Raw genomic sequence first — 27,897 nt, 5'->3', positions numbered from 1 at the left:
ATAACTATAAAAGACACATGAGAGAACTTCTACCTAATGAACACCACACACAGCTAGCTTGTCTCCCTTCTTTATTTATCTCTGGCTATAGCAGGGGCCTGGGAGACCAAGAGCATGGGGGAGTCACATGCAGTTCAGAGTGGCAGGTCTAATGACCATGGAGATGGACTTCACAAGAACAGGGCCCACTGTACAAATGCATGTATTTACAAGAGAGGAGGAGGCAGTCACCTGGACTTGGCCTTATCTGGGGTGAGGTGGGGCAAGGAGCCTGAGAACAGAAAGAGGCTTTACCTGGCTGCACTCGCTCTGGGTGCTCCAAGTTGCAACCGCCCTGAGCCCCTTCCCATCTGCCTTCCACCCACCAGGGGCCCAGGGGAGAGGAATCTCTTAGTGGGCCAGTTTTGGGAGAAGGAAGGCAGGAAGGGCCTGCACTGTGACAACATGGATTACTGGGTAATACTTCACCCTGCTTGCACTGGGGCTAGCTGTTCTCTCCTTCCTTTGCTCATAAGATACATCCTGAAAGAAGACCTCAGAGCATTTACAGACATTGGTCGGATGAGGGCTTTCTAGTTCCTAGGGACAGGAAGGAGGCAAAGGGCCAAAAACCCAGCTAGAGCAGGTAACAAGCCCCTCAAGCCCAGACCATCCCCAAGTTCTTAAGGACTCCAGGAAAGACTTTCCTCTGACAGAATCCCAATGGCTCCTCTCCTCTCCCAGCCACTGTCTAGGCACAGGAGAGGGAGAATTTGCGAGGGAATGGGGCTGAAGAAGTGCAAGTATGGGGTCAAGAGGATGTCCCCCTCTTCATCCTAGGAAGGAACTTGAAGGGACACCTGCTCTTCCCATGTAGGGCTTTGAAAACTGCCAGCTTCCTGTCCTATTCTGGCCCTTTTTCAGGGAAGAGAAGGAAAACCCAGACCTGCCAGCTAAGATCTGGGGTGGGGGACTGAGGGAACCCCCAAAATGTATTGCTTAGAAACTTGGAGGCAAGAAGGATGGGGAGGGCCCAGGGGGCTGGCATCTCTGACCCTCCCCTCCAAACTGTAGGAAGCCTACAGGGAGCTTACTCCTCCCAAGTGGCCACCTGGCCAAGGAGGGAGTCCAGAGGCAAGGGTTGGGCACAGTGACCACTGGGGGCCTGTGGGTGGGGAGGGGCCCTTCCCACACCCCACCCGCTCCAACATTTGGCTCTCAGATGGGATGTCTCTACCACAACCAACACACTCCCTTGGAGCAGATGGGGGAACCAGTCCTGATGGATAGTGCTAATGACATCGAAGACTTTGAACTCAGTGAGGACCTAGAGAAAGAAGGAGACACTTCAGAGTTCTGTTCTAGAATTTCATCTCTAACCTGACCTTCCTTCTCCAAATTCCACCCAGTCCTCCCTTGATCTCTAGTTGGGTGCTAATGCCCTTCAAAAGCATGGCAGCCAATGGTATAAGCTAGGCTGAAATAGAAATCGCATTCATTCACCTGCCCTCACTGAGCCTTGTGCCCAGACTGGTGCCTATTTCCTAATCTCACAATCCTGGTGCATGTGTCACCCTGCCTGTACTGTCTTGGCCTTTATCCCTTCAAGAAAGGTCTGTGGAACCAAAGAAGATGGTAGAAGCCCCTTGCTTCCCACCCACACCCTGGCTTAGTCTTACGCCTCCAATTCTCTGCTTTACTGCCTCAAAAGAGGACAGCCTCCTGTTGAGTGGAGCCCAGAGATGAGCCACCTGAAGCCAGACTGGCTTGGCTAACCTCCTGCCTCCCAGCTCACCTGGCCAGCCCCCAGTTCCCTAATCCAGATTCCCATTCTGGTTGTGCTCATCTTCTGCAGGGGAGGATGGGGCTTCTTCCTCACAGGGGGACAGTTCATCAATGGACATCTGGTTGGTGATGCCTACAGAGGGTTCCAAGAAATCTGATATTAGGCCAAGAAGTTGTTTCTCTAGAACCAAAGGTGTATGTGAAGAAAATAAGAGAACTAACCTTCATCTACCACCTGCCTCAACTGAGCTACCTATACCCACCCCGCATAAAACAATCACAGCCCTTGCACACATTGCAGCCAGCATCACCAAGTTACCCAGATCTCTAGGGACACCATTTGGAGACAGCCACAGAATACAAGGGGTCCAACCATGATGTGCGCAAAGTCTGGGGGCTTAGAATACCATGGCTGTCCCTATCATCTCTCCAGCTCTCATTCTAGAACAGCATGAATCATTCAAAGAGTCAGCCTTTCCTGTGGCTTCCTATTTTAGCCTGACTGGTTCCATTCCCAACTACAGGAGCTAAGGAGTTTCCTGGGACTTAACAAAAAGGGGACTGCTATTGCTCTGCCAGCCAGTCCTAGAATGTTCACACACATGCATACATAACAGCACCCACCACTCGCTGCCCGTTCCTTCCACTTCTGTTTGTTCTCTTGAATGTACTTGGTCCAGGTGGAGCGGAAACTGACCACATCAGGGTTGGGGTCTCCTACGTCCACATCTAAAGAAGGCTGGCGCCACTGGAAGCTAGGAACAAGACCCCATACACACACCCAATTCCAGATATAAGACCCAGCCCTCTTCAGAGCCTACTTCTTAACCCTCAGTATAGAGATAAAAGATCAGTAAGAGGCTGAGGGGTCAGAGTTCTCTTTTCCCTCTTCTAAATACCCCCAAATCCTTGTCTCTCATCCCACAACTGCATCCTTCCCTCTCCACACTTTTTTCTCCTGGTAGAAGAAAAACAAAAAACAGTATTATCTGAAAGACAGCATAGACCTTTAAAAGGAAAACTAATTTTGGAAGCCTAGGTATAAGTCACACCCTTCTAGTCCTATCCTTTTGTGACACACAGAGGGGCTCTCAAACCTACAGAAGTCCACCTCCCTCACACCTTCTAGCCTGTGTCTCTTCTCATAAAGGTATCCCCTCTGCATTCAATAAGCCAGGACACATGGTTACCCCAGCCAGTCACCTGGGCTGACTTTTAGACTTGGAATCATCATCTGTCAAGGGCTGGACACTCTTTTCTGCCACATCAGTCAGCACAGAGAAGGTGGGCTCCACAATGAAGTCAATGAAACCTGCAGGAAGTGCTCAGTCAACAAAGATGTCTCACTTGGAGAGCAAGGCAGAGGTGAGAGGGAGCATGACCGTGAGCCGCAGCTGCAAGTGACAAAGCCTAGAAAAATGACTTGAAGGAAGAGCCTTCCCATTGGGGACAACTTGGAGAGGAGATCCCAGAAAGATCCTAGATCCTTCTCCTTTGTCACAGAGCCCCCCATCTACCCCTTTGTCCTTGCCTCAGAAAGAAGAACAGTTTGGGGAGTCGGAGGCTTGGAACAAGCCTGGCCAGGCCCAGATGTCTCCCTTCCTCTTCCCCTCAGACTCACCTATCTGGGACTGGGCCACCAATGTGGAAGTGCGATCACAGAGTGGAGAGAAGGGCAGGCCCAGCTCTGCTTCCTTGTCACCCTAGGAAAAGAGTATGGATACCTCAGGGTTGGAAGGTCTGGGGAGATGAGTGGCTGCAATGGGAGAAAAGAATGCTGCCCCTATGACCTGAAAATGAGGATGCATAGCAAAACCCAGAATCTAGCTGGGCTGATAAAGACTTGACCCCACAGGCTTGGGATCCATTCAAGAGTGAAAGGTGGGAAGCTTGCAGAACACAGGGTAGGAAGGTTCTGCTGACAGGGTTACCTGGCGGAAGAACTCTTCCATTAGGGCCTTGGTCCAGCGGCTATGGACTGACCACTGCTTAGTTGGGTGGCTGATGTCAGCAGCATGAAGCAGAAGAGATAGGGCCTTGGACTTGTCAATCCTGGTTAGGAGAAGTGTTAAAAAGAGAAAGAAACTGATCTAGGAAAAGGAAACCTTGGCCATTCCCCAACTTCCAGTCACATACATACATACATACATACATACATACATACATACATACATACACACACACATACACACACACACCCCTTTCCACATAACTCTAAATAGCCTACACACATGTATACTCATCTGTATGTACAGATGTAGAAGCACAGATAAGAACCTCAGAAGCCAAGCTCTTAGAATCAAAGGACATGAATTTGACTCCCTCTCATATCTACCACCCACTAGTTGTAAGACACTAAGTAAATTACTGAAAATGCCATAATTCATTTTCTTCAAGCCAAAAGTAAAAAGCTACACATTGAGTGGTTGTGAGAATTAAATGACTTATAACAAGTATTTCAAAGTGTCTGACACATAATGTGTACCCAGTCATGTTACTTACAATGATAATCATGGTTCTTGCTGTTAACCACCCCCATCAATGTCCCATGGTGACCCCATAGTCTCTATTCAGGACACCATACATACAGGTCAACACACACCTCCAGAGCACCAAGTCCATTCTTGATTACACACACTTATCTATTCCCAGTCATTTCTAAACAGCATTAGATAGAATTATAACATTTTTTGTTCTTTTTTAACCTCACACAACTCTCCCAGCGGCCTTTAGAATAGGAGCTAGTGTGGAGAAAGGCACTTCACTGTTACCATTTCAGACAAGGACATGTCCAAAAAGATTTATTGTATTTCCCAACATTCCAGAGTAATCCTATCCTGCAACTACAATAAAAGCCCCATCCAGGCTCCTGGCCAATACCCTCCATCAGACCAGTTAGACACAAATCTAAGGCCGCATTCACAAACACCACACACACACTTACCCGTGTACACTCAGATGAGTGCCTGGAGTCAGGAGAGTCTCTGAACCCAGGTAAGAACCCAGGCGCACCACTGCCCATTGTACCCTGATTCACAAGGCCCTCTCTGCCCTACTTCCCGCCATGCACTACCTCTCCAGCTGCTGCAGGGCTGTCTTCATAGACTTCACTTGCTGGAAGTGGCAGGACATGTCTGTGGCCAACACCATCTCAATGACCAGGGCCCTCAGCTCTCTAAGTGTACAAACAGAGACCAGTCCTTTCAGCAAAGGGTAGGACTAAAGGATAGGGGAAGGAAGAAGGCTGGGATAAGGTTTCAGGGATGCCACATGCTGGCCTGTGCTCACACAAATTCATCCTTGGTGAGATTGATAAAAATGTTCATCTCATCATCCTGCATCATTCGAAAAACAGAGCTGATGTGGTGATTCTCCAGCACCGATCGGTCATTGTACAGGATGGCGCATTCCGACCTGTGAAGCTGTATGTCATGCCCAGCCCCCTATACAGGGCTCCTCTGGCAGCTTTGGCCCCTCCTGCTCCTGCCATGCCCCATTGCTCACTTGGTCTGGATGTGGAAGCTGTTGGTTGTGCCTGTGTGCTCATAGTCATGGATGGCTGCAGCAAAGATGATGGCCAAGACCTCAATCTCTGACAAGCAGTGCTAGGGGAAGAGGAAGAGAATGAAGTAGGCCCAGCACTCTGCCAATCACTCCCAGACACCTTCCTCACTCCACCATCATCAAAGCTAGTCATATGTTTCAACTCTCAGAATGGCCAGGGACTTTCCTCTGTCCTCACCAGTCAAATGCCCACTACATCCTATGGTGTGTCCCCAGCAGTGCCCAGGAAGTGTGGTACATGTGGGAATTCTCTGGAGGAAGTGGATGTAATTTGACTCTGAAGGTGTTGGAATTCCAGGAAGCAGGATGAGGAAAGGGGCACTGAAAGAGTAGGCATGGCTTCCTAGTTCTAGATCCACAGGTCCTGAACAGCAGGAACATGGCCAGGCACCTACCACCATGCCTGTGCGAAGCAGGAAGCAATGGACAGTCTGGGTCACATCAGCTGCGTGGATCTGGTTGTGGTAAGGATTCTTATATTTCCCGTAGCCTGTCTCCAAGGCCTCTAGAAAACTCATCAGAAACACTGTGGGAATCTGTAGGAGGAATGATGACATCAAGGATCCACAAAAGTAATGAGACAAGCAATTCCAGCGTTCTTTACAAGGTAGTCAGGTGTGATGATGCTCACCTGTAATCCCAGCACTTGGCTGAGGCAAAAGGTTTGCAAATTCCAGGCCACAGTGGGCTATCCAGGGAGACCTCTACCTCACTTCATCCACCCACCCTCCCCAAAAAGAATTGGGAGTGGCCCAAAGAACTAGCACTGGCTCTGCTAGTTCAACTGCTGGTTCAGATTCAGGCTCTACCACCTACAGCCTGTATGACCTTGGATAATCCACAAGCTTTCCTGTGCCTTCCTAATTGCAAAATAAAGATACTACTACCACCCTGGGATTTAATGAGAAAAAGTTCAAGGCATTTAGTAAGTACTCTCTGAAGAGTATCTATAATTATTATTTCCATGGAGATTTCTAAGGAAAGGAAAGAAAGCCTCCCTCCTACCTTCCAACCACCTGTACCACCCCCAAGTCTAATGCAATGGAGAAAAACTCAGAAACAAAGGAAGACTAAGATGAGCTACAGAGCACCCTTGTAGCAGATATGGAGCACCTGTTCCTCTGAGAATTCCTCCCTGACCACCTCCACCCCACATACGTCAACAGGCAGCCCACCAGGCCCACAGCATTTACACCCATGTACACATACCTCAAGAGCTAGAGCTCTATCCATTCACTCTCAGTTCTGTCCCTGCCTTTATATGCCCTTGGGATATCTCTGCCTCCTTCAAGAGGATCAAGGCTCCTTGAGAGCAAAGCTAATCTTCACCTGAGACCAGGAAGGGATCCAGAGCTCTGCAGGTGAGCTTCAGAGTGACAATGGACAAAGATGTGCCACTAGTCAGACCGGAGCATCCCCCACCCTTACCCCTGGAGGGCTGTGCCCCAAATTCAGGGAATTTTAAAGGACTGTTTCCATGACAACTGCCCTTGCTTTTGCGTTGCCATGGTGTCCCTAGAGGGAAGGAAAAATAGGGGGGAACAAGAAAGGAAGAGACCATGGAGCCTGGGAAGGAAGTCTGACCAGGATGCAGTAGACATCCCTATTGCCAACAGTTGTGAAGCAGTCAGGCAGGCTAGCTAAAGCCAACCCACTGCAGCTACTCTTGGGGCCCCATAAACCTAGCCCTTCCACATATAGAGGGAGTTAGGAAAAAGCTGGTGTCTGAAGTACATCTGAGAACTACATATCGAAACTGGAGCTGTGAAAGGTAGCCTAAGGAGACAGAGCTGGAGTGGACAAGGAAAGTTCAAGAGGCCAGGCCTCATGAAGCCCCAGAGGAGAACCCAGCCGAGCAGCTCAGTCAGAAGAGGTAGAGTCAAAGGTCAGGGAGAGCCTGCATGGGCAATGTTCCAGTGAAGTAAGAGAAGACTGTTAGGAGGACACCCCCACCTTTACTACGCAGCCCACACTGAAATCTGCTACTTCACCTTCTACATCCATTGCCACCTCAGGCGCCGCCCCATACCCTAGAGCCAGTTGTCAACCGTTCACACTCCTCTTCCAGAGGTGAGTTCCAAAGTGTTTGTTCCTAGCCCAATCCCCCCCCCCCCCCAGTGCTGTTCCCACCAGATGAAAGACCTGGAGCAGACTTCTATCCAGATTGTCTTCCTCTCTGCCAAGCACACAGTCCTTCCCAGTTCTTCCCAGAGCTAGTCTACTCCAGACAATCCCCAGCACAGACCAGAGCTGGAGACAGAGTAGTCGGGTTTGTATTCTGGCCCCTCCCTTCCCCCTAGAGAACAAATGGGGAGACTCTAATCCCAAAGGATGACAGCACTGGGCTCTAGACCTCCAGAGTCCACAGACAGGAGCAGAAAGGGAGACAGTGGCAGCCAGCTCAAAGGGGACAGGCCAGGAAGGAAAAGGAGCAGTATTCCAAGCTAACTATTTGCAAGCTGGTACCTCAGGAACAAGTGAGTGAAGGAAGAAGTCAGATTACAGCAGTTTCAGGGGAGGCAAGAATGGGATGGGCCCGGGGGTATGTGGGGGGGACATCCCCAACACAAGGACAGGGTGAGGAAGCTATGGAATCTACCCATTGGGAATCTTTTAGAACTGGACAGAGAGGAGTGGGGAGTCCTGCCTGGAGGTAGAGGTAGGACACTGCCAAACCTTGAAGCGGCTGATGAGGCTATGCCGAGTCAGCAACTCGAAAACAATAGTCCTCAGAGCGTGGTCATCAGCTGCCCGGTTCAAGGAAAAGACATCAAAGCACCAGAGGTCCAGGTTCTGTGGAAAAACAACAGACTAGGCAGGAAAGCTCCCCTCCAAATCTCCCTTATGATGGCAGGCTCAGTTAGACTTCTAGGTGTACTTCCCAATGAAGCAAGAAAGCAAATGTGGTTACGTGGGTCTCCTTCAACCCAGGTGTTTCTCAGTACCAGAGAAACAAGAAAACAAAGGTTTGCCTCTTGGGTAAGCAAAAGGTGTCCAGAAGAACATAGAAATAGTAGTTAAAAGGGAAGTTTAAAAAAATTGTACCACTAACAGAATATCTGGTAGTCTCAATGGTTACTTCAACCCCCAACCTTCTCCTCTTTCCCAAAAACCCAGGGGTCACCTTGAGACAGTTGTGGACTGCAGTAGAATACGTGGGGCCCACAGAGGTATATGTTCTCCGGAACATCCTGAGAAAGAACATAGAAAAATCAGGAACAATGTAGAGAGGAGAAATTTGGCCAACTGGGGCTATGGGAATAAGTCTCAGGGTAGGTAGGGTCATGAAAGATCAGGATGGCTGGGGCAGAGGGTACACACAATAGAGGTCAGGGAGGTTGAGAATGGGCAAACCTCACCGCTCCACAAAGATCCCAGCCTGCACAGCATGCACAATGCTTCGGAACTTGGGTTTCTCTTCTGCCCTGCGACCTTTGGCTCGGGTCTGCTGGGTGAAGGTGGAGGCCAGCCAGTCTCGAACCTCTGAAGGCACAGCATCTGACCGAAGTTCCCGAAGCTCATCTTCAGTGTCCAGGATTTGCCTGAGAACCAGGAGGAAAGTCACAGCTTGAGACCCTGCACCCAGTCATATCCACTTAGTGAGTCTTCCCCTCCATCCTCACCTTTTCTTTCTTTTACTACAACTCTTTGTCTCTATCTCCCTATGGAACATCTAAGGCAGTGAGATCACTATGGACATGACTTAGCCAAAGATAAAACACCATCTTCCAGGGATGCTCGGGACAACATAGTCCATTAGAAATAAACTTCAAGGTTCACATATGAAATTTAGATTTTTTTTTCTAGATGTGGTGGAGGCAGGAGGACCAGGAGTTCAAGGCAAACATTAGCTATACAGCAAGGTCAAGGCCAACCTGGGTAACATGAAGCCATGTCTCAAACAAACAAAAAACAACAACAACAAATTTTTAATTATTCTAGTAGCTACCTTAAAATGGTAGGAAGAAACTGGTAAGCAGCTTAAGAGATGGCTCTGTCATTAAGAACACTTGCTATTCTTGCAAAGGACCAGGGTTCAGTTCCCAGAACCCATATCGGGCAGTTTACAACTATCTGTAACTCCAGTTCCAGAAGATCCCACACCCTCTCTGGCCTCTGTGTTGGTACCAGGCATGCATGTGGTGGTGTCCATACATCCATGCAGGCCTTCACATGTACAAGTAAAATTAATATAAATAACTTTTTAAAACTAAAGAAAATGAATGTTTTAAAACTGGTGGAATGTTTAATGACCAACTTTATTTAAGATAATCCATCCAAAATATTGTTTCAAGAAAAAACTAAACATATAATGAATAGATGACATATTTTGTGTTCTTTTTTTTTCTATCTTTAACACCCAGCATATAATTTACAGACATATTTCAATGCATCCTTGTATAATACAAGTACTCAGTAGCCAAATAGAGCCAGAGTCGTCCCTCCTGGCCAACACAGGTCTAAAGAGGTATTACACGTGGGTGAAGTTAGAACTAGATGGTCTCTAGGGTCCCTTCCATCCCTGAAGCCATCACTGTTTTTACCTTTGTATTTCCCAGTACTAGGGATCAGGCCAGAGTGTCAGGAATGTGAAGCAAATACTCCACCCGAGCTCCACCCAAGCCCTTTCCAGGCAGTGTCTATCTGGGCATCTCTCTGCCTCTTTATCTCTGCCCTATTCTCTTTGTCTGCCCCTGTCACACAGCCCTCATGCCAGCTCTGCTCTACTCCCTCTCTGGAGCTCTGCCTATCTAACGTCTTCCGTCTCCATCTGCATGCCTCTCTCACCTTGTCTCATCAATGTAGACAGCTTCCAGCAGGGAAGCTGTGTATTCCAGATTTTTCTTCAGCTCTTCGATGTTAACCTCCCCATTCTCCAACTGCTTCACCATGTAGCGCAGCCTGCAGGGTATGGGTGCAGATGTCGAGCTTAAACACTACAGCCCATTGGGGGTTCCCCCATTAGGGGTCACTTTGCAGAAACACCTTCAGTCTTCTGAGATGTTAATAGTTCTAATATTAATGACAACAGAAGTCAGTGTTTTTCATGCCAGGCTATGGTGTCTACCTATAAGTTAATAAACCCCCACAGTTTTAGTCTAGGCAGGTGGCAGCCCCAGGAGAAAACGTTTCTGGAGATGATTTGTTTCACAGCCTCAATACTTCCCTAGGAGAGATGGCTTTGGGATCAACACCAATCAAAACAGTCCCCAGGATCCTTTCATTATCTTGGTCAAGACAGGGAGGGGGACACATCCACAGCCCCTCAATCCTGGCAAGGATGGCAAAGGCACAGAACAAAGACCAATCTGAATGCTTTTGCCTGGCCTCACTCCACGCAGGCAGAGCTAATGGATTATGATTCCAGAATCCATCAACCAGAACAAAGCAAGTTAACCCCTGGCTGTCCAGGCTCATGTCACAGATAGCCTCATGCCCTGTCTCTGGCCCAGCCAAAGTTTTACCCTTGCAAAATGGTAGGGTGAAGCCAGGTTCTCATTTATCTGACGCCTTCCCCAAGGGGACAATCCCTTCACACTTTGCAGCTTTGAATTCTGGGGGTCATTAATTAACTGAGAGGTTTCTAGGAAGTCTAGCTGCTAGCATTCTGTCTAAACCCCACCCCCACAGTTACCTGGCAACAGCCAGGTAGGCCTGGCCCACTATAAAAGGGACTGCTTGCCCCCTCCTCTCTCTCTTGCCTCTTGCTTCTCCCTGTCCCATCACCCCTTCCTCCTTCCCTTCCCCCACTCCACGTGCTCATGGCCGGCCTCTATTCCTTTACTCTTCTATTCTCTCTCTCTCTCTCTCTCTCTCTCTCTCTCTCTCTCTCTCTCTCTCTCTCTCTGCCTCTACTACCCTCCTGGCTCCCCTCCCCATGCCCTGAATAAACTCTATTCTATACTATACCGGTGTGTGGCTGATCCCTCAGGGGGAAGGGATGCCTCTGCATGGGCCCACTGAGACATCCCCTTCCCCCATACCTCTCCACACACCCACAGAACATACTCTCTTTATCTCTTTATCTTTTTATAAACACATCACTAGCAAAAGCAGCTCAGAGTTGCAAATGATACTTTGGCTCTAGATGGTGATTTTGAAGAAAGGAATCACCACCCTCCCAACATCCACTTTTTTTATACACAGGCTCTCCCATACAGGTTGGGTAAGAAAGTAGCTAGGACAATTTCCCACTGAAAGGGGCTTCAGCCATCCAAGGTCACACTGTGAGTCAGGGAGGAAAAGAGAATGAGTCAGGGACCAGAGGCTGAAATTAGCATCAATTCCCAGGGATTGGGGGGGGGGGGGGAGGGGAGGAGGGAGAACAATTGCATTCCTGAACAGAATGGGCTATAGAAACCTGGGGTCTCAGCAGCTTTGGAATAGGAGCTCAAAACAGCTAGCCCCAGAAATATCACCAGCCAAGACTCACCTCAGAGCCCAGCAGTCCTGGCCCACATGTCTGAGAGTAAATAGGGCAGAAGGGAAAGGGGCCAGTCTGAGGGTGAGGAGCTGGAATGAGGAGTCCCTGTGCCTCCTGAGTAGGCTCCTGCCCACCTCATTACCCATGCCTCACTGGTTCCATGTAGAAACAGTCAGTTGTCTGACAAGGAGGATAGGCTTAGGAAAGCTCAGTCCACTCCTGCTACATAAGGGAAAGAGAAACAGAAAAGGGACTAGACATCTTGGAAGGCTTTCCCAGCCAAATAAACAAGAAAGGGCCAATAGTCAGAAACTGCCAGAAAATCACAGAACAAAAAGGTACACTCTTTGGGCCCAGACAGGGCCTCCCTCTCTACTTAGTCGTGGTAACTGGGCGGCTTTGGAATAGGCACACACAAAACAGAAAGAAAGGCCTCTTCTACAGCCTGTGATTCAGTTTTCCTCATATTAACTCTTACCTTAATCTGCTACTTCACTTACCCGCCCCTTTCAACCAAAAACCCTGACCCCAGCATTCAATGCCCACCACTGTCTTTTCCAACCAAACTAGGGAAAGGCAGGGTCTGGCTCCCAAGTGAACAGCCACACCCATGGCTTCTCATTTGCATTCATTTGCATAACTGCTAACAATGCAGCCAGCTCTACATTTTGAAAATGTTTTCTCCTGTTGTATCTCATTTTATCCTCACAATGGGCCAAAGAGAGAGAAAGGTGGGGAAAGGATTGCAAACCACATTTCCAATGCACAAACCCAATTCCTTGACATGGTTTACCACACTGTAGTCTTTAAAGCCAAAATCCCAGGTTCAAAGCTCACTTCCTGAGATATACCCTTGGACAGGTCACTAATTCTTAATCAATATGTATTAAAATGTGACCTGGAGATAAAACAAAAATAAAATGTGGCCAGGAGACATTGGAGAGATAGCTCAGTGGATGAGTGCTTAGCTCCTTTCCAGAGGACCTGAGTTTAGTTCCTAACACACTTGTTCTTTCAGCTCCAGAGGATTTAACACCCTCTGCTGGCCTCCACAGGTACCCACACACATTTGGTATACACATACCATGCACAAAATCATACACACATACACATAAAAGCAAATTTTTTTTAAAAGGCAGTCTAAGCTAGGCAGTAGTGTAGTGCATGCCTGAATTCCCAGCACTCAGGAGGAAGAGTCAGGTAAATTTCTGAGTTCAAGGCCAGGCTTGTCTACAGAGTGAGTTCCAGGACAGCCAGGGCTTCACAGAGAAACCCTATCTCAACACCCATTCCCAGATAGATAGATAGATAGATAGATAGATAGATAGATAGATAGATAAAAGTGGTCTGGAGACAGCAGATACCACCAATATCACCTTGGATCATAGTTCTAAATTAGTAGATTCTAAACCTCACTGCACATTTGCTAGACCAAAGAGGAAGGCATGCATTTTTAAAATTTATTACATTTTTAAAATGTATTATTAGTGTGTGTGTGTGTGTGTGTGTGTGTGTGTGTGACATGTGTATAAGGTAGAGGACAATTTGTGTACTCCATTCTCTCCTTTGACCATCACGTGAGTTATGGGGACTGAAGTCAGGTCATCAGGTTTGCTCCAGAAGCTCTTTACCCCCTGAGCCACTTACCATTTCCTTGTCACTGGCTCCCACTCTGCCCCAACCACAGTCCTTTAAATCCAGCAAGCACTTGCCTGTTCAATCCCAGCCCAAGAGAAGAAATCCATTTTAAATGGAGATGACAGAAAATGCTAGTGACTATACAATTTAAAACCTCATTTGATGTGTGTGAGCAGGCATCTTAGGAAATAAGGAAGTGCCTTTAGCCTAAGATCACAGGACTTGTCAGTTTCAGGTTGGCAAGGCCAACAACTCACACTAAAGTTAAGGGGACCTACTTATGTCCCGACACATTGGTGGTATTAGGACAGCTCAAGTCTGACAGTGTAATTAGCATGTTGAGAGACACAGAACATTGCACCACATCTTCAGCCAGTACCACCTTAAGTGTTCTGTTCTCTGGACCTGTCAGTGAGCTACAGGGCATGGCAATTATCAATGTGGTACAAACAGTGCCTGGTTTACTTGGTCTCCATAATTAGAGTTCATCAACTAGAGGAGATTTGGGAAGACTAATTAGGTGAAAGGCCACCTGCCAGAGCTTACAAAATGACACTACCCAACCAGGCTTCTGACTTTAAACAGCCTATTCAAGTTCTACCATCTTTGGCTGCTAGGAGCTTCTGTGGAAGTCTGAACAAAACATGATCCAGACACCAGAAAGGCATGGAGAGGAAGAAGAAAGATTAAAGAGTAAAGTTGATAAACAAGAAATTCAAGAAAAGGAGCTGGACTCAAGCAACTGAGAGGTGCTGAACTGCACCTTCCTAAAGCCAAATCTCTCTCTCTCTATCTCTCTCTCTCTCTCTCTCTCTCTCTCTCTCTCTCTCACACACACACACACACACACACACACACACACACACACACACACCATTTGCTAAGCAGCAAGGCTTCTTTTATCTCAAAGTCCTTCAAAGAGAAGACTTCCTGTGACTTACTAGCTATAGAAAGTCCTTTTCTTCACCTATGACACTTCTAGTCCAGCCCTCTGTTTCAGATCTCAGAGAGCCTGACCCTGAAAAGCCCCTTCCCTTAAGAAGAGATTCAACACTGACCAGCCCTTATCAAACTTCCAGGAAAACTGAAGTTTCCCAGGATTCCTGCCACTCCCAGCTATACTCGTTTCACCATCACTTTCTTCCTTCTTTACTTTTAGTGCCCTCCAATCTTGACCCTGGCAGGCCCCAGTCTTCCCTAACTCTAGTTGGAAGACTCTGGAAACAATAGCCCTAACACAGAGAAGACTGTAGCCCCCACCAGCCCATCTCTACAGATCACTATGTGACAGGCCATCTGGGGATTTCCAAAGCTGTCTGCCACTATTTCCAAGACTGCCACAAAGTCCCCTGTAGACAGGGGGCTTAGAAAAAGACTGCCTCAAGGTGGGGGGGAGATAAACAAAAGGTTGGGGTATAGTAGCTCAGCGGTGAAGCTCTTACCTAACAACCTAACATGTACAAGCCCCTGTGCTCCCCTCCGGTATTGTGGGAAAAAAAAAAAAAAAAAAAAAAGTTCTGGCATAATAGTTCATACCTGTAATCTCAACACTTGGGAAGCAGAAACAGAACACCATGAGTTCAAGGCCAATCTGGCCTACAGAGTAGGGGGAGAGAAGAGAGAGATGAGGGCTGGGGGCTGGGGGCTGGGGGCTGGGGGCTGGGGATACAGGCATATAAGATCTTAAGGATGCCAGGGATCAGAAAGAACAGAGAGAACCCCTGTGAAAATACCTGTCATAGTCAAGCAGAAATAGCAGAGAGATATGGAAATAGGAGATATGATAAATAACGGAGAAATGGAAATATGAGAGTTCACAAGCAACCTGTCCTCACTCCTGTGCCCCTCCTCCTGTCCCCCTTCCTGCCCTCCCCTCTCCTCCCTGGCCCCTCTTCTTTCCCCTATCTTGTCTTTTACTCCCCTCTCCTCCTGCCCCTTCTCCCCTCTCCCTGGCACCTACCTGAGGATGGGGCCCTGGAGGTGACTCCTTTGGACAGGAACAGGGTTTGCCATGGAAATCAAAGTTCCCTACTTCAAAGTATTAAAAGGCTGACCCCAGGGCACAAGGGCCCCTACTGGGGAACAACTCCCTCTTGAACCCCCAACTTCCTCTTCCAGATCCCAGCAAAACTGAGAAACTGACCAGAGAGCACTTTGTGAACAGGGAACAGAAAGGGCCTGGCTAGAAGGGTGATGAGACAGAGACCTAGCCCACAGGAACTGGGTGAGAGGCTGCGGGAAAAGTTTCACATCTGAATCAGACTGAAAACAAGAATCTGCTGTCAGAAGAGTCCCAGAAAGGCCAGAAATAGCACAGGCCAGCCCCTTGTTCTAAGGAGGTGGGGCTCCTCTTTGGGAAAAAAGGGATTAGCAGGCAATGTCCGGAGGCAGGGACAGGGAACCATCCAGAATCACAGAAAAGTCTATAGTAGGAGTGGAAGGGGCCCAGCCAGAGACCATAGGAGCTAAGCAGGCCCAGCTCCTACAAATTCGGGCTTCTTCTAGGGCCATTCTTCCAGGAACCTTAGCGCACCTGAGAGAATGCTCAAGGCAGGAGGGGCCCACAGAATTGCTTGCACTTGGGAAGGGTCTTGCAGAAGTTAGAGGCCAGAGAAGGCTCACTGTCAGAAAAGTGCACCCCACTACATAGTGAATGAAAAGTCGGGGGTGGGGGTGAGGGGACTTGTTCAAACAAAGAGAATGGAGGAGGTGGACGGGGACTGGAAGAAAACAACAACCAAAAACAAAACAAAACACGAGCCTGGACAAATTACTCCTAGCCCTGATTTTCTCATCTTACATACGGAGACTGGGGGACACCGTGATTTAACCAGAATGAGGTTAACACTGGTCAGAAGTGAAGGAGAGATGACTTATCCTGGGAGGGGCGAAATAAGGCTCCCAGGAGACCTTGAGGACCAAGACCCCTCTTTCCCCTCCTGACATCCGGCAGGAAAGAGCCAGAGCCTGGCCTTTTCATCGCCAAGTGGACTATGCACACAACCCTAACAGCTTCCGGATTGGCTGCAAGATGACATCACCAATACAAGCTCATTGGGGCTATGATTGGTCCCCTGGGGTTGGGGCGGAGCTAAGAAGGAGGTAGGAGGGTTGAAACCGTATCCTCAAATCTAGGGTCTTTCTATAGGCGAGAAATGAGAGAAAGGGCTCACAGGGACTAGTGGGGGCGGGGGGGGGGGGGAGAGAGAGAGAAAAGAAACAGCCCCAGAGCCTGGGTTTTATAACCGGGTCTTTTCCCTCCTTCCCTACCGCTCAGAAGCAGAAAAATAAAAAAGACTGTCACTGTGCCAAGGCCTTAAAGGAGTATAAACAAACGAAGTTTAAGGACCTGCTATTTCTCAGAGGCTCTGAGCGGTGGGACAAATGGAAGTGAACTGCAGACTGAGTGGCAGAGGTTAAAGACCCACAGTTGCTCCCTAGAGGAATGGTGGCCAAGAAGGAAGAGGAAAGGGGACCTACCACTCTCTGCGCCCACTGCTTTTGCCCTCCCTACCACGGCCACCAGCTGCTTAGTGCTCTCAGAAAGGAAGGATTAGACTCAGCATCAGAGTCTCTGGCCAAGCCATTTGGCTTGTTTTTCCATGCTGACTGCGAAGGACGGGTGAGAGAGGAGCAGGTGACAGCCAGCTGCACTCAGTCCCAAACAGCAGCATCCAAGCTGTGCTAGCTCTCCTGCCTGCAGCCCTGCTCTGCTAATCTCAACTTTCCCACTGAGAGGTAGACATTAATTTAAACTGGAAATCCTTAAAGAGGCTATCTCAGCATCCTTCTGCTCTCTTGTTCAACAGCAGCAAAGATGTCTGGACAAATGACTGCTCGCTCTATACAATATGCTGTGTCACGTACTCCAGCCTGTGATTATAGACAGTTCCTAATAAGGAGAGATTTAGGGGTAAAATCACCATCCATTTCCTGTGGTGGGAGGATTCGTACATTCATCCACACCCTGAACTGAAGCCTGAATCCACACTTACCTCTAACTGAGCTAAGTCATCTGGATAGGAGGAAGGACGGAGATATAAAGACACCACAAGAAGTCCAGTGTCAGTTTCCCTTCAGCTCTTTTATATATTTTTATTAATGTTTATGTTAATATAAAAAGTTACAAGTTTCATATGGCACTTCCAAACATGTGTCAATCTGCTTTGCTTTTGTTTTGGTTGTTTTTTTGTTTTTGTTTTTGTTTTTTTGGTTTTGGTTTTGTTTTGTTTTGGTTTTGGTTTTTTTTTTTTTTTTTTTTTTGGTTTGGGTCTGTTGTTGTTGTTTAATGTTGAGGTTTTATTAGGTTTTCTTTTGTTGTTGTTGTTTGATTGTTTGTCCATGACAGGGGTCTGTCTCTATAGCTCAGTAACTCATGACGTAGCCTCAAACTTACGAACTTCTTTGCTTTCCAAGTGCTGAGATTAACATGTGCTACCACACCTGGCTTTATGCTCTGCTCTGATTCGCCCTCTCCTCCACTGCTCTCTCCCATCCTTCTTGACTCTTCTTGCTAGGCCCTCTTCCCCTCCAAATCCCCTCCCCATCTGTTTTCATGTCCTGTGTATTCCATCGCTCTCTTCCACTCTCCTCCTTTAAGGTCTCTCCCTCCCCTCTTACAATACCCATTTGTAGTTCCATTACCCCTCGAGTTTAATAGAGGTAGAAAAAGCTGAAACACAGGACCTCCTTGTCCTGACCACACCCAACTTTCTCCCCGGGTGTATCAAGGACTAATTATTAGCAAAGAGGACAAAAATTGGTTCTGGTCAGATAAAAGGAGAGGAGAGGGGAAGGGGTAGTATTGGGGAAGAGATTATCTAGCTAATTTCAAGGATCCAAAAATCATAGAAACTGGAAATGAATAAACAAGGATATCAGCTAACTCTCGTTTTTAAATGACTTGAGTAAAACTCAGGAGAATTTATTTGCCTTGCTTTTGCTGACTGTGTAGGACCATGGGAAAATCTCTCTGAGTTCTAGTTTCCATGTTTAAATCTGGTTAACAATACACGCTTTCCAGATATCTATTGAGAACCTGAGTTACAAGAGCACTTTGGGAACTATACAGTGGTAGATCCATCCACAAGGTTATTGCATTACTCCAATCCTTTAGTTAGTTTTCAAATATTCATTGAGAGGCTTTCATAAACAAAGACCCAGATGCCCACTAGTGCCCAGGACCCAATTTTCTCATGCAGTCATCAAATGGAACCTGAACTATGCATGGAAAACCTCTAGTCTCTCCAAGTGTCTAGGGCTTTTCTCTTTCCCCTGTAAGTCTACAAGAGCTGGGCGGCAGCAGAAGCAGAGGCAGAGATCCTGTAGAGCATGGGGCTGCAGAATCCAAGAGCAACCAGAACTTTGCCACACATTCCCCTTGCTCCCTGGTTCCCATTGCTATCTGAGCAACCCTAGTTCTGGCAGCTGGCTGGGCAGAGTGGCGGGGGTGGCTCCATAGATAAAAATAGCCCCCCTAGTGGCAGAATTCTGATGCTGTTCTGGAAGATGGCAGACCTCAGGTTGACATAGTAGTCATGGCAGCCATAGGAGATCTCTAGGCACTGAACAGAGAAGGCAGTGAAGAAGATGTACTGTCAATACTTGCCCATCCTGGTAGACGGTACTGTTGCTGAGTTAGACAGAAGCCCAAAAGAGCAAAAGGAGATGAGATAAAAGTGTAGAAGGCCCTGAAAAGCAAACAGGGAAAGAAATTTGGGAGGTGCTACAGAAGATGGCCAGGAAAAACACTGAGGCACAGAGTGACGAGGTCTGTTTCTACCTTGCCAGTGTATGAACACAACTCCCCAGTCCCCTAACTAGAAGCCATTTCTAACAGTTGTTCCTAGCAACAGCCCCAGCACAGCACAGACTGTGCTGTGGAAAGAAACAATTTAAGCAGTTCCAGCTTTAGATCAGACTATACGAACCTAACTGTCCCAGTGCCTGAGTAGATATAGCACACAAATATACTACCTCTCCCTCAGACTCCAGCCCTTGACAAAGGGAGTAATTGGGAAAGGTTGGCAATAGCACAAAGTGAAGAAAGATGAGAGAGAAGGTGCCCAGACATCCAAAAGAATGCTTCTCCAGATCATGTGTTCATTTGTCCCTCTCCTTGCACTGTGGGGTCTCCCTGCACTTATTGACTACCTCCACAAACCACCCCACTAGTCCTCTAGACCATATCCCAGCAGATGTCTCCAGCAGATGTTCTGCTTCTAGGGGACCAACCAGATGCTCAAAGCAATCTAAGATGGGTAAGAGCTGGAAATCTGGCAAGAATGACTGTGGGTATGTGGAGCAGAGGAAGGCTGGGTCAGCAGGACTGCAAATTGGTCCCAGTATTTCCCCCATCCTATCAACTAGCACTAGGAATCATTTGCTTCCTCTATAGCCCATGTTGCTCTTGAATTCAGGGCCTGGCACTGCAGGCAGTAGGGAAGCAGGGTATCTTGGCCTTGATTCCCAGGTTCTTCCTTTCTGACTAACTCACTGCTTCTCCCAAATCAGCATTTACCAGGTCTTAATAGAAGATGGTAGCTTCCTTTTTCCTAACCTCTGTGAATTTCCCAAGACATTCTCCTACATATCTACCCTCAATACTTTCTGCAGCAATCAAAACAACAGCCAACTTTGTTGACATTTCAAAGGCAAGCAAAGGAGATATTACACATCTTCCAGGTTGGAATTCCTAAAGCTCCAGCTTGGTGCAGATGCTCCAGGCTCTGAAACTTGGCAAGTGTGCTCACTCAGCTCAGGCTGAAGGGAGTTTCCAAACAAGGTGGACATAGAGGACAGAACTAGGGAACAGATGCCAGGATAGGTGTTGGATGGTTGATAAAGAAGGGAGTGGGAAGCTGAGAACATAGAAGGAAAGGGGAATCTTCATAGGCCCTAGATTCTGTCTGTAAAAGGTTCCCCAGGCAGCTGACCCAGAAGCCCCACTCCTTTCCCAGCCTAAACAATGCCAATACCAGCTGGCAGCCTCATGGCCCACTGCAGCCACTGTAACTATTTGCAAATCTGACTTTGCATTGCAGTTGTGCGTTCAACTGACCTGAGAACCCACTCAGCCAAAAGCAACCCTAAATACTCCTGACTCTTCTCCCAGCCCTATCCACAGGCATCTCTGGATATACCTTGGCCTTCCTCTCTGACAAACTCCATCAATGTCCCTCTAGGGATTGCTAAGATACCATGTGCTGAAGCAGAATCTTAACCTTATGTTTTCTTCACAACCAGGAATAAGAACCACAGTTAGAGCAGGAGCTGAGGGATGAGAGAGTGCAGAATCTACTGCAACAACAGAGGAAAGATGGCTAACAAACACCACTTGGGGAGGCCTACAATGAATGCTTAACAACCACTTTTCTTCTTACCACAACAAGACCTCCTCCCCCTATCCAGCCCATCTCAGCTCCTCCCAGAACTCTCTCCCAGCTCTCTTGGACCAGCTGTCTTCCCTCCTTAGGGGACAATGTTTATATCTAACAACTCTCAGCCTTCCTAGTATCTTACCTCCACCCCACCTGCTGCCCTCATTTTATGCCTCATTCTCTGAAGCTGTCCTGAAGAGAGTGGGAAAATAGCTACTCAACTTTCATACCTGAGAAAACCAGCCCCTTGAGATTCAAAGGCAATTACTTGGCTTCTTCCCTGGAGGAGCTGAGAGGATGAGGTCACTGGTCAGGCAAAAGAGAGGCCCTGCAGAAAGCAGGAGTTGAAGCTGGACTCTGAAGAAGGCCCCAAAGGGTGTCTTGCAGCCAACTTGCCCCACTGTCACCACAGCAACACCTAGATGATGGAAGCCTCCCCAGAGTTTCCCTGGATCCCAGCCAGGAACGAGGATGAGTAGGAGGCTGAAAGCATGAGAGGGTAAGTGAAGACAAAAGGGACAAAGAAGTTAAGTAGGATATAGGAAAGGAGGAAAAAATAGTGTAGGAAAGAAGGGAAACCCAAGAAAGATAGGGGCAAAGAGGCAAAGGGGGAAGATGGTGTGAGTCAAAGAGAAAGAAGGAAGAGGACAGAGGCCTTAGAGACTTCCTCGACCATTCCTTTGCTGACTCAAAGACAGGTAAAACCTCTTTTCAGGGTTTGATACTGGCTGGCTGGCTGGCTGGCTAGTTGGTCTTCTGATTTTAGAGACAGAGTCTCATGTAGCCCAAGCTGGCCTTAAATTCTCCCAAGTGCTTAGATCGTGGGTATGCAGTACACCTGGTTTCAAGATTTTCTTTTCCTCCATTCTAGTCTGAGAGGGAATGAAAGGGGAAAGGTCTAGAGAAGTCCAGGCTTTTTTTCTAACTGGGTCCACCTGGCCTTCCAGGCCTATTGCAAACCCAACCTCTTCACCTTCTTCTGGGCAAAAATGACAAGTGCACCCAGGCAGTGGTGGCGCACGCCTTTAATCCCAGCACTTGGGAGGCAGAGGCAGGCAGATTTCTGAGACCAGTCTGGTCTACAGAGTGAGTTCCAGGACACAGCCAAGGCTAACAGAGAAACCCTGTCTCGAAAAACCAAAAAAAAAAAAAAAAAAAAACCCAAGTGCAACCTCATGTAGAACCACCTTGTCTCCCCAGCCTGCTTCCTGGGGCTCTTGGGCAAGCATAATAGTATTGGGGTTCTAAAGGAATTATAGAGTCCTTCTAAAATAAAAAGTAGATGAAATACAAAATTAAAGTAGACATGGGGTAAAAGAGGGAGACTATGGAAACTAAGGAAGAGGAATTCCCTGAGCCATGGCTGAGAATGTAGGAAGAGGAGCTGACCCAAGAGTGGGAACTCCCTTCCCCACCCGGGTTCTCCACAGGTCCAGGTAGCTGAGGGAGATGATCAGCCTGATGATATTACTCCAAGCCAAGTATTTAGGATGAATGTGAAAGGGGGAAGGGTTGCTTCCCATGCTGACCTTTGCTCAGAACTACGATTGTTTCATCTTTGTCCTGTCCAGCCATTAGGACTAGGTAACAAAGACTCCTGTTTCCCTTTCACAGTAACCCACACCCTTCACTGTGTGTCCTCCCTGCAGCCCCATCAGCCTCTCGTTCACTGAGCTCAGACACAGGTCCTCACCCCTCCCATGAAATCACTCATCAGCGAGACTCTACCAAATCATGCTCCAGTTAGCTTGGTATTCCATGGTCCTGCCTCCTGAATCTTCATCTTTTTCTTCCATCCAGTCATTAGTCCCCCATTCATTCCTTCACAAAGCAAGCTCCCCCATGCTGAAAGATCTCCAGACTTTATCATTTAAAGTCCCCTTCATATGAATAATATCAAAAAACAGAGACTGAAAGTTCAAGATCACACAGCACAGGATTGTAAGAGTAGGAATCTGAGCCTAAACTCATCTCCTGATATACTCTCTGCTCTTCAGCTGTCACCAGTCTCTACATACCTATTCGGACCAGACATGTGGAAAGATCTCTCTCTCTCTCTCTCTCTCTCTCTCTCTATATATATATATATATATATATATATATATATATATATATATATATATATATAAATTTGAGTTGGCCTGTCTCTGGGCCTCTCCCCGTCTTACTGCAGAATTTCCCCTCCTGCTACATCCCAGATACCACTCAGTCCTCATTTACACAGTGCTGTGAAGGAAGTAGAGATGGGAAATGCCTGGTGAGAAAGGAGATATAAAAACCAAGAAGGAGAGATTCCCTGGGTGATAGCTATAAATGAAGGAGAGAGGGCTTGTTCAGAGAAGACAGAAAAACAAAAACAAACAAACAAAACCACCTCACACTGAAGTCTAAGAGACCTGGTGCTCCTGTTCTCCAGGGGTGGGAGGAGCCACAGTTTATCCTGCAATCTCCACAGCAGCTCCACAGCTATATGCAGGGAATGGGTGAATGACAGCAGGATTTACAATACCAGTAAGAGCCACATAAGGTTACTGGATGGGGCATATACAACATGAGAACCAATGGCAGAATCAATCAATGAGAGTCTGGATCTAATCCCTCAGCTTCCTCCTGCTGTCCTCTGGGTCTCCCTCAGGATTGCCAAAATATATGAATGTGTCACAAATACCTACAAAAGATCACGCATACATCATATCCCATTACCAAATGCTCACTCACATGCACTTATACATCATCTCATCCATGCCTACAATCATATAAGGCATTCAGGTAAGAGCATACCTTCCCAGAATATTAATTGTCGAGCACACCATTCCTAACCAAAAAAAAAAAAAAAAAAAAAAAAAGGACATCGTCACTGAGCTGTGCTTCCAGAGTGCGTCACCCTCTACCCAGACTTATAGGTATACATGTTTCACACTCATAATCTCAGTCTCTTGTTCACACGAAACGCAGCTTTTAGATCTCTGTAACTCATTCAGTTCCTGACTCTGATCTGAGGTCCTGCCCCTGAAAACACAGCAACCATACCATCTCCCTTTCTTCTACCTCCATTTCCTGCTCACCCCTCCCTTCTGTGTGGAGGTAAACACACACACTACAGAGTCAGCAACAGAACTGGATTCCATGACTTCACCCACACATAATTAATTCCTTTCTTTCTTCATTCCCTTATAATAGTATTTCTTAAGAGCCTGTTTTGTTCAAGGTGCCACATGAAACTCAGATGAAACAAAGATAAGCAAAAATCACTTCAAACTCCTCCTTGTTCTAGACTCAGCTGTTACGACCTTGAACCTCCGGGGTCCTGAGAATGAGCAGGGGAGAGAAAAGAGAAGAAGATTGTGCCTACACTGTCCCATACAGAGAAGAAATTTTTATCTGTAAAATGTAAAATCCTGAGAGAAACTAGGGCAGGGATGAGAGTGACGCTTGTATGCCCTGGGAGACAGAATCCACATCTTTGTTTTCATTTGTGTATGACCCCCAAAAGAAAGACTTGGGCAAAAACACAGAGTGGCAGAATTTTACCTCTTTTATAACAAGATGAGAAAAGGTTTGCCTCCCCAACTCTCCATGAGGGCAGGAAGCATATTCACTTTATCCAGCAATACAAGCCTAGTATTCTACATGCCTTGATCGAGACACCCAGATTGATCTTGAATGAATGAATGAATGAATGAATGAGCAACTGCAGCAAACCAATCAGGGTTTTTCTTGATTCAAAACAGATCCTGAAAATTCTTTCTACATCTAGTTCTAGTATCTTTCCCCATAGTCCCAAATGCCCTCTGGTCTTAGATAAGGGTGGACAGCCAAGTCAAATTGTTCTTACTCAGCTGGAGATGTTGAAATCAACATGACTAGTCCCTCATTTTCAGACTGCATTTCTCAGCCTCTTTATTTATGAATCTCCTGAGTTAGAATTTTTTTCTTTCTAGCTAGAAGTAAAATCCCACTGCTGGAGCCTTCCCTAGTTCATATAGCCCCAGATTCTTAGTTGATCCTCAACAGGGTTCTAGTATGAGGAATGGGATTCCTGGATGTTCTTTTCAACAAGAAACTACCCTGAACAATTGGATTAGTGGAGGTTTTGTGTCCAGAGGCAAAAGCACCCTAAAAGTCTGTATTCTAGATTAGAACTTTAAAGGGGGTTGGGGGTAGGATATGTTGTGTTTAGGAACCAAGATACATACAGAAGATTCAGATATGTAGAAATCCCATCTGTCTCCATTTCCATTCAGTGCCCAGACCTGAGACAGTCATGTCTACCTCCCTGTTTCCAGACTAAATAACCTCTTTTACCCTCACCCATGAGAGAGAAGGGAGGCTCCATTTCCATTTTAGGGAATTCCTCCTTTCTCACCTCTTTAGAAACAATGACTAGAGTGCTGGAAAACTCCTCCCACCTGGAAGGAAGGAAGGAAGGAAGGAAGGAAGGAAGGAAGGAAGGAAGGGAAAGGGAAGGGAAGGGAAGGGAAGGGAAGGGAAGGGAAGGGAAGGGAAGAAAGAAAGACCCAGAAATCCTTCTTCAGGTTGTCAAAGCCTTCTCAGTATTCAAACAAAGCAAATCCAGAAAGCTGTCAATCTGGGCTCTACCTTTAAATCTTTCTCTGCCTTGAGAAAATGAGACTGAGAATCCACTCCTAGGGATGAATAATCAGCTAGCTAGTATTTCTTAGGACCAGCTTGCTGAAGTGAGATAGACCAAAGTCATCTAACCAGTGAGGTTACTAATCCTTGCCCACCATGTAAGGCCATTTCAACAAAGGCACTATGGAAACCTCCACTGCTTTCTCTCTCCAGAGTTCAGTACCACCTCTGGAGTTCTCTTTTCTCACACCAAAGAGGGGAAAAGTCATTAATTTTCAGGAAATATTTATTTTTGTTTGGCTAGAAAAGTGTGGAGGGTGATGGAAATGGGGAAACCCATTCTATTACATGGCCCTGCTACCTAAAATGGGAGCCAAGAGAATGTATGATCAGCCATTAGTGCTGTCCTGAAACGCTGGAATTCTGTCTGTAGCCCCTGATTCCTCATCTTTCTTCTCAGCTACTTCCTCACCTGACACTCTCTCCTCAGCTTAGTTACCATTGGCAAAGCATCCTTTTCTATCAAGACCCACTCAACAAAAATCAGTTCAATCCGGTTTTCCATTTCTTCATCCTAGAACTCATTCCAAGGTTGCGCTTCACAGAATCCAGAAAATTGCATTGGCCAGAGGCAGCAAAGGAGGGGAACAAAGGAGCACATTTGGACTCCAAGCCTTATTGCTCACTGTGCCTCACCCCACCCCCACCCCCCAGGCCTCTGTAAGCAGCAAGCACACAAATCAGATTCACCTGCCCAATATAAAGCCATCAGCTCATCACGGTTGGTAAAATACTTGAAGAACAAGACAGACATGGGCATCTGTCCACTTTCTACCTCCATCCCTCCCTTTGTCAGAACCCAGAAAGGAAAGGCTTGCTACTGAGGGAACTGGAGAAGAACAGGGTTCAGGAATGGTTACCATTTTGTTTCCTGTCTATCCCCTCTTTTCCTAGAGCTGTAGGGAATCTCCTAGGTAGATTTGCATCTTTTCTTATCTCCTGATTAAGAGTCAACAGACTGTAGAGATTACCCAACGGCACCTGCCTGGAAGGTAAACATGGTACATAACCCAATCCTATTCTGCTTTGAGGGGCAGGAAGAAAACTTCCTTTTCTCCCTCAGAATGGTGCATGAAACACCTGAGTTTGTCCTCTCCTCTTTTAATCCGAGCCATTGTGGGACTCTAGTTCCACAATAAGGAAAGAAGCTTACATGTGCTTGGAGATCCTGAGAAATCCTATATAAATAAAAAGGCTTTGATTAAGCCAATTACGTCGTTCCTGTCAATCAATCAGTCTTCTTCACTATCACCCCCTCCTCTAGCTCCCAGGTGAAGGTTCCACCCACTCCTCCAGACCATTTAATATGCAATTTCCAGACACCAAAGCAGATGATCTTCTTAAGTGCAGGGCATCCTCATCCTGCTCCCTGTGGGATATAGGAGGAAGAACTACCAATCCCAAAGAAGACACATAGAACCCACAGGTTGGCACAAGTATCTCTGTGCACTAGATCTGCATCCGTGTGCAAGCACTCTTCACACCTCTGTGACCATGAACACTCGTGCACACTGCATGTGATGGGTCTCACATCTGCACACCCCTGCACATGGATATGTGTGAGTCAGCCTGGCACCTCCTGAATGCTGCCTGTCTGCAGTCCTGTCACACTACACATACAGTGTGCTGCCTCTTCGCACTGCTGCGTGTGTCAGCCTGTCACCCAAAGAGCCATAAACACAAGCACAAGCTTTGTAACTCCTAAACCCGCTCTAACCAACAGGCTTGTTCTACAGATGCCCCACACATGTGACCTGGACAAGGATGTCAGGGCCATGTTTCCTCGCACCTGCCAACATGTGTGCCCAAGAGAATCTACCTGCCTGGCTCCAGTTGCAGCACCACATACACGCAGAAAGAGAGTTCGGCCCCCCAACCCCATTTCCCCCCACCACCCCACCACCACCACAGACTCACAGAGACCGTAGCTTAATCCACATTTTCTTGCTGGGGGCTGACTTCAGCTCCAGGGGTGACGGGCAATCCGACTCCAGCATCTCTGGAGGACTGCGGGGGGACAGCTCCATGCTCAGCCACTGTCTAGGGAACAGAAGGAGGAGACAGCCCCTCTGCTCAGCGTCGACCCCTTACCAAGAGACCCTCGCCCCTCATTCTAGACCTTTCCCACCTGCGGCTGGCGTGGACCAGCCAGGCCGGTGTGTTTGGGCTCGGCCCAAGCTAGCAAGCAGGGCTGCAGTTCCTGCGGCTGCTTTCTCACGCTACCCGGCCGAGCTCTGGGCTCCAGCTTCCAGCTCTCCGCGCCGCTGCCGCCGCCGCCGCCGCTACCTCCGCCACCGCCGCCGTGCGCTGCTACAGCCGCCTCCTCGCCTCCCTCCTCCTCCGCCGGCCAGGGCCCCCTCCCTCCTCTCCCCTCCCTGCTCCTCGACCCGCCCGCCGGTCTGCCGCGCAGTGCAGCCACTCCTCCCCCTCGCCTAGGAGCGCAGGGAGCCTAGGGGTGCATACACTCAGGAGCAC

At 47.6% G+C, this 27,897-nt stretch overlaps 1 protein-coding gene across 3 annotated transcripts; it reads right to left on the bottom strand.

The window, feature by feature from the left end:
- Nucleotides 1–54: 54 nt before the first annotated feature.
- On the bottom strand, nucleotides 55–27,779 carry Pde1b (phosphodiesterase 1B). Of its 3 annotated transcripts, XM_034516256.2 has the most exons (16): nucleotides 27,551–27,779; nucleotides 27,340–27,462; nucleotides 10,117–10,230; nucleotides 8,688–8,870; nucleotides 8,453–8,519; nucleotides 8,005–8,121; nucleotides 5,724–5,864; nucleotides 5,269–5,369; nucleotides 5,053–5,178; nucleotides 4,838–4,939; nucleotides 3,696–3,816; nucleotides 3,386–3,467; nucleotides 2,968–3,076; nucleotides 2,389–2,519; nucleotides 1,775–1,897; nucleotides 55–1,306 (listed from the first exon to the last, which is right to left on the bottom strand). In XM_034516256.2, the coding sequence occupies exons 2-15, from the start codon at nucleotides 27,447–27,449 to the stop codon at nucleotides 1,794–1,796; spliced, it is 1,608 nt and encodes a 535-aa protein (XP_034372147.1). In that variant the 5' UTR covers nucleotides 27,450–27,462; nucleotides 27,551–27,779; the 3' UTR covers nucleotides 55–1,306; nucleotides 1,775–1,793. The 3 variants fall into 3 exon arrangements, with proteins under 3 accessions (XP_034372147.1, XP_034372148.1, XP_034372149.1); XM_034516257.2 differs by lacking the exons at nucleotides 27,340–27,462; nucleotides 27,551–27,779 and adding an exon at nucleotides 15,351–16,411; XM_034516258.2 differs by lacking the exons at nucleotides 27,340–27,462; nucleotides 27,551–27,779 and adding an exon at nucleotides 11,762–11,780.
- Between the last annotated feature and the right edge of the window lie 118 nt (nucleotides 27,780–27,897).

Source organism: Arvicanthis niloticus, chromosome 13 (assembly GCF_011762505.2).
Source record: "Arvicanthis niloticus isolate mArvNil1 chromosome 13, mArvNil1.pat.X, whole genome shotgun sequence".
Classification (NCBI taxonomy): Eukaryota; Metazoa; Chordata; class Mammalia; order Rodentia; family Muridae; genus Arvicanthis; species Arvicanthis niloticus.
The sequence above is the reverse complement of the archived record's forward strand: the minus strand, read 5'-3'. Positions and strand labels throughout refer to the sequence as shown.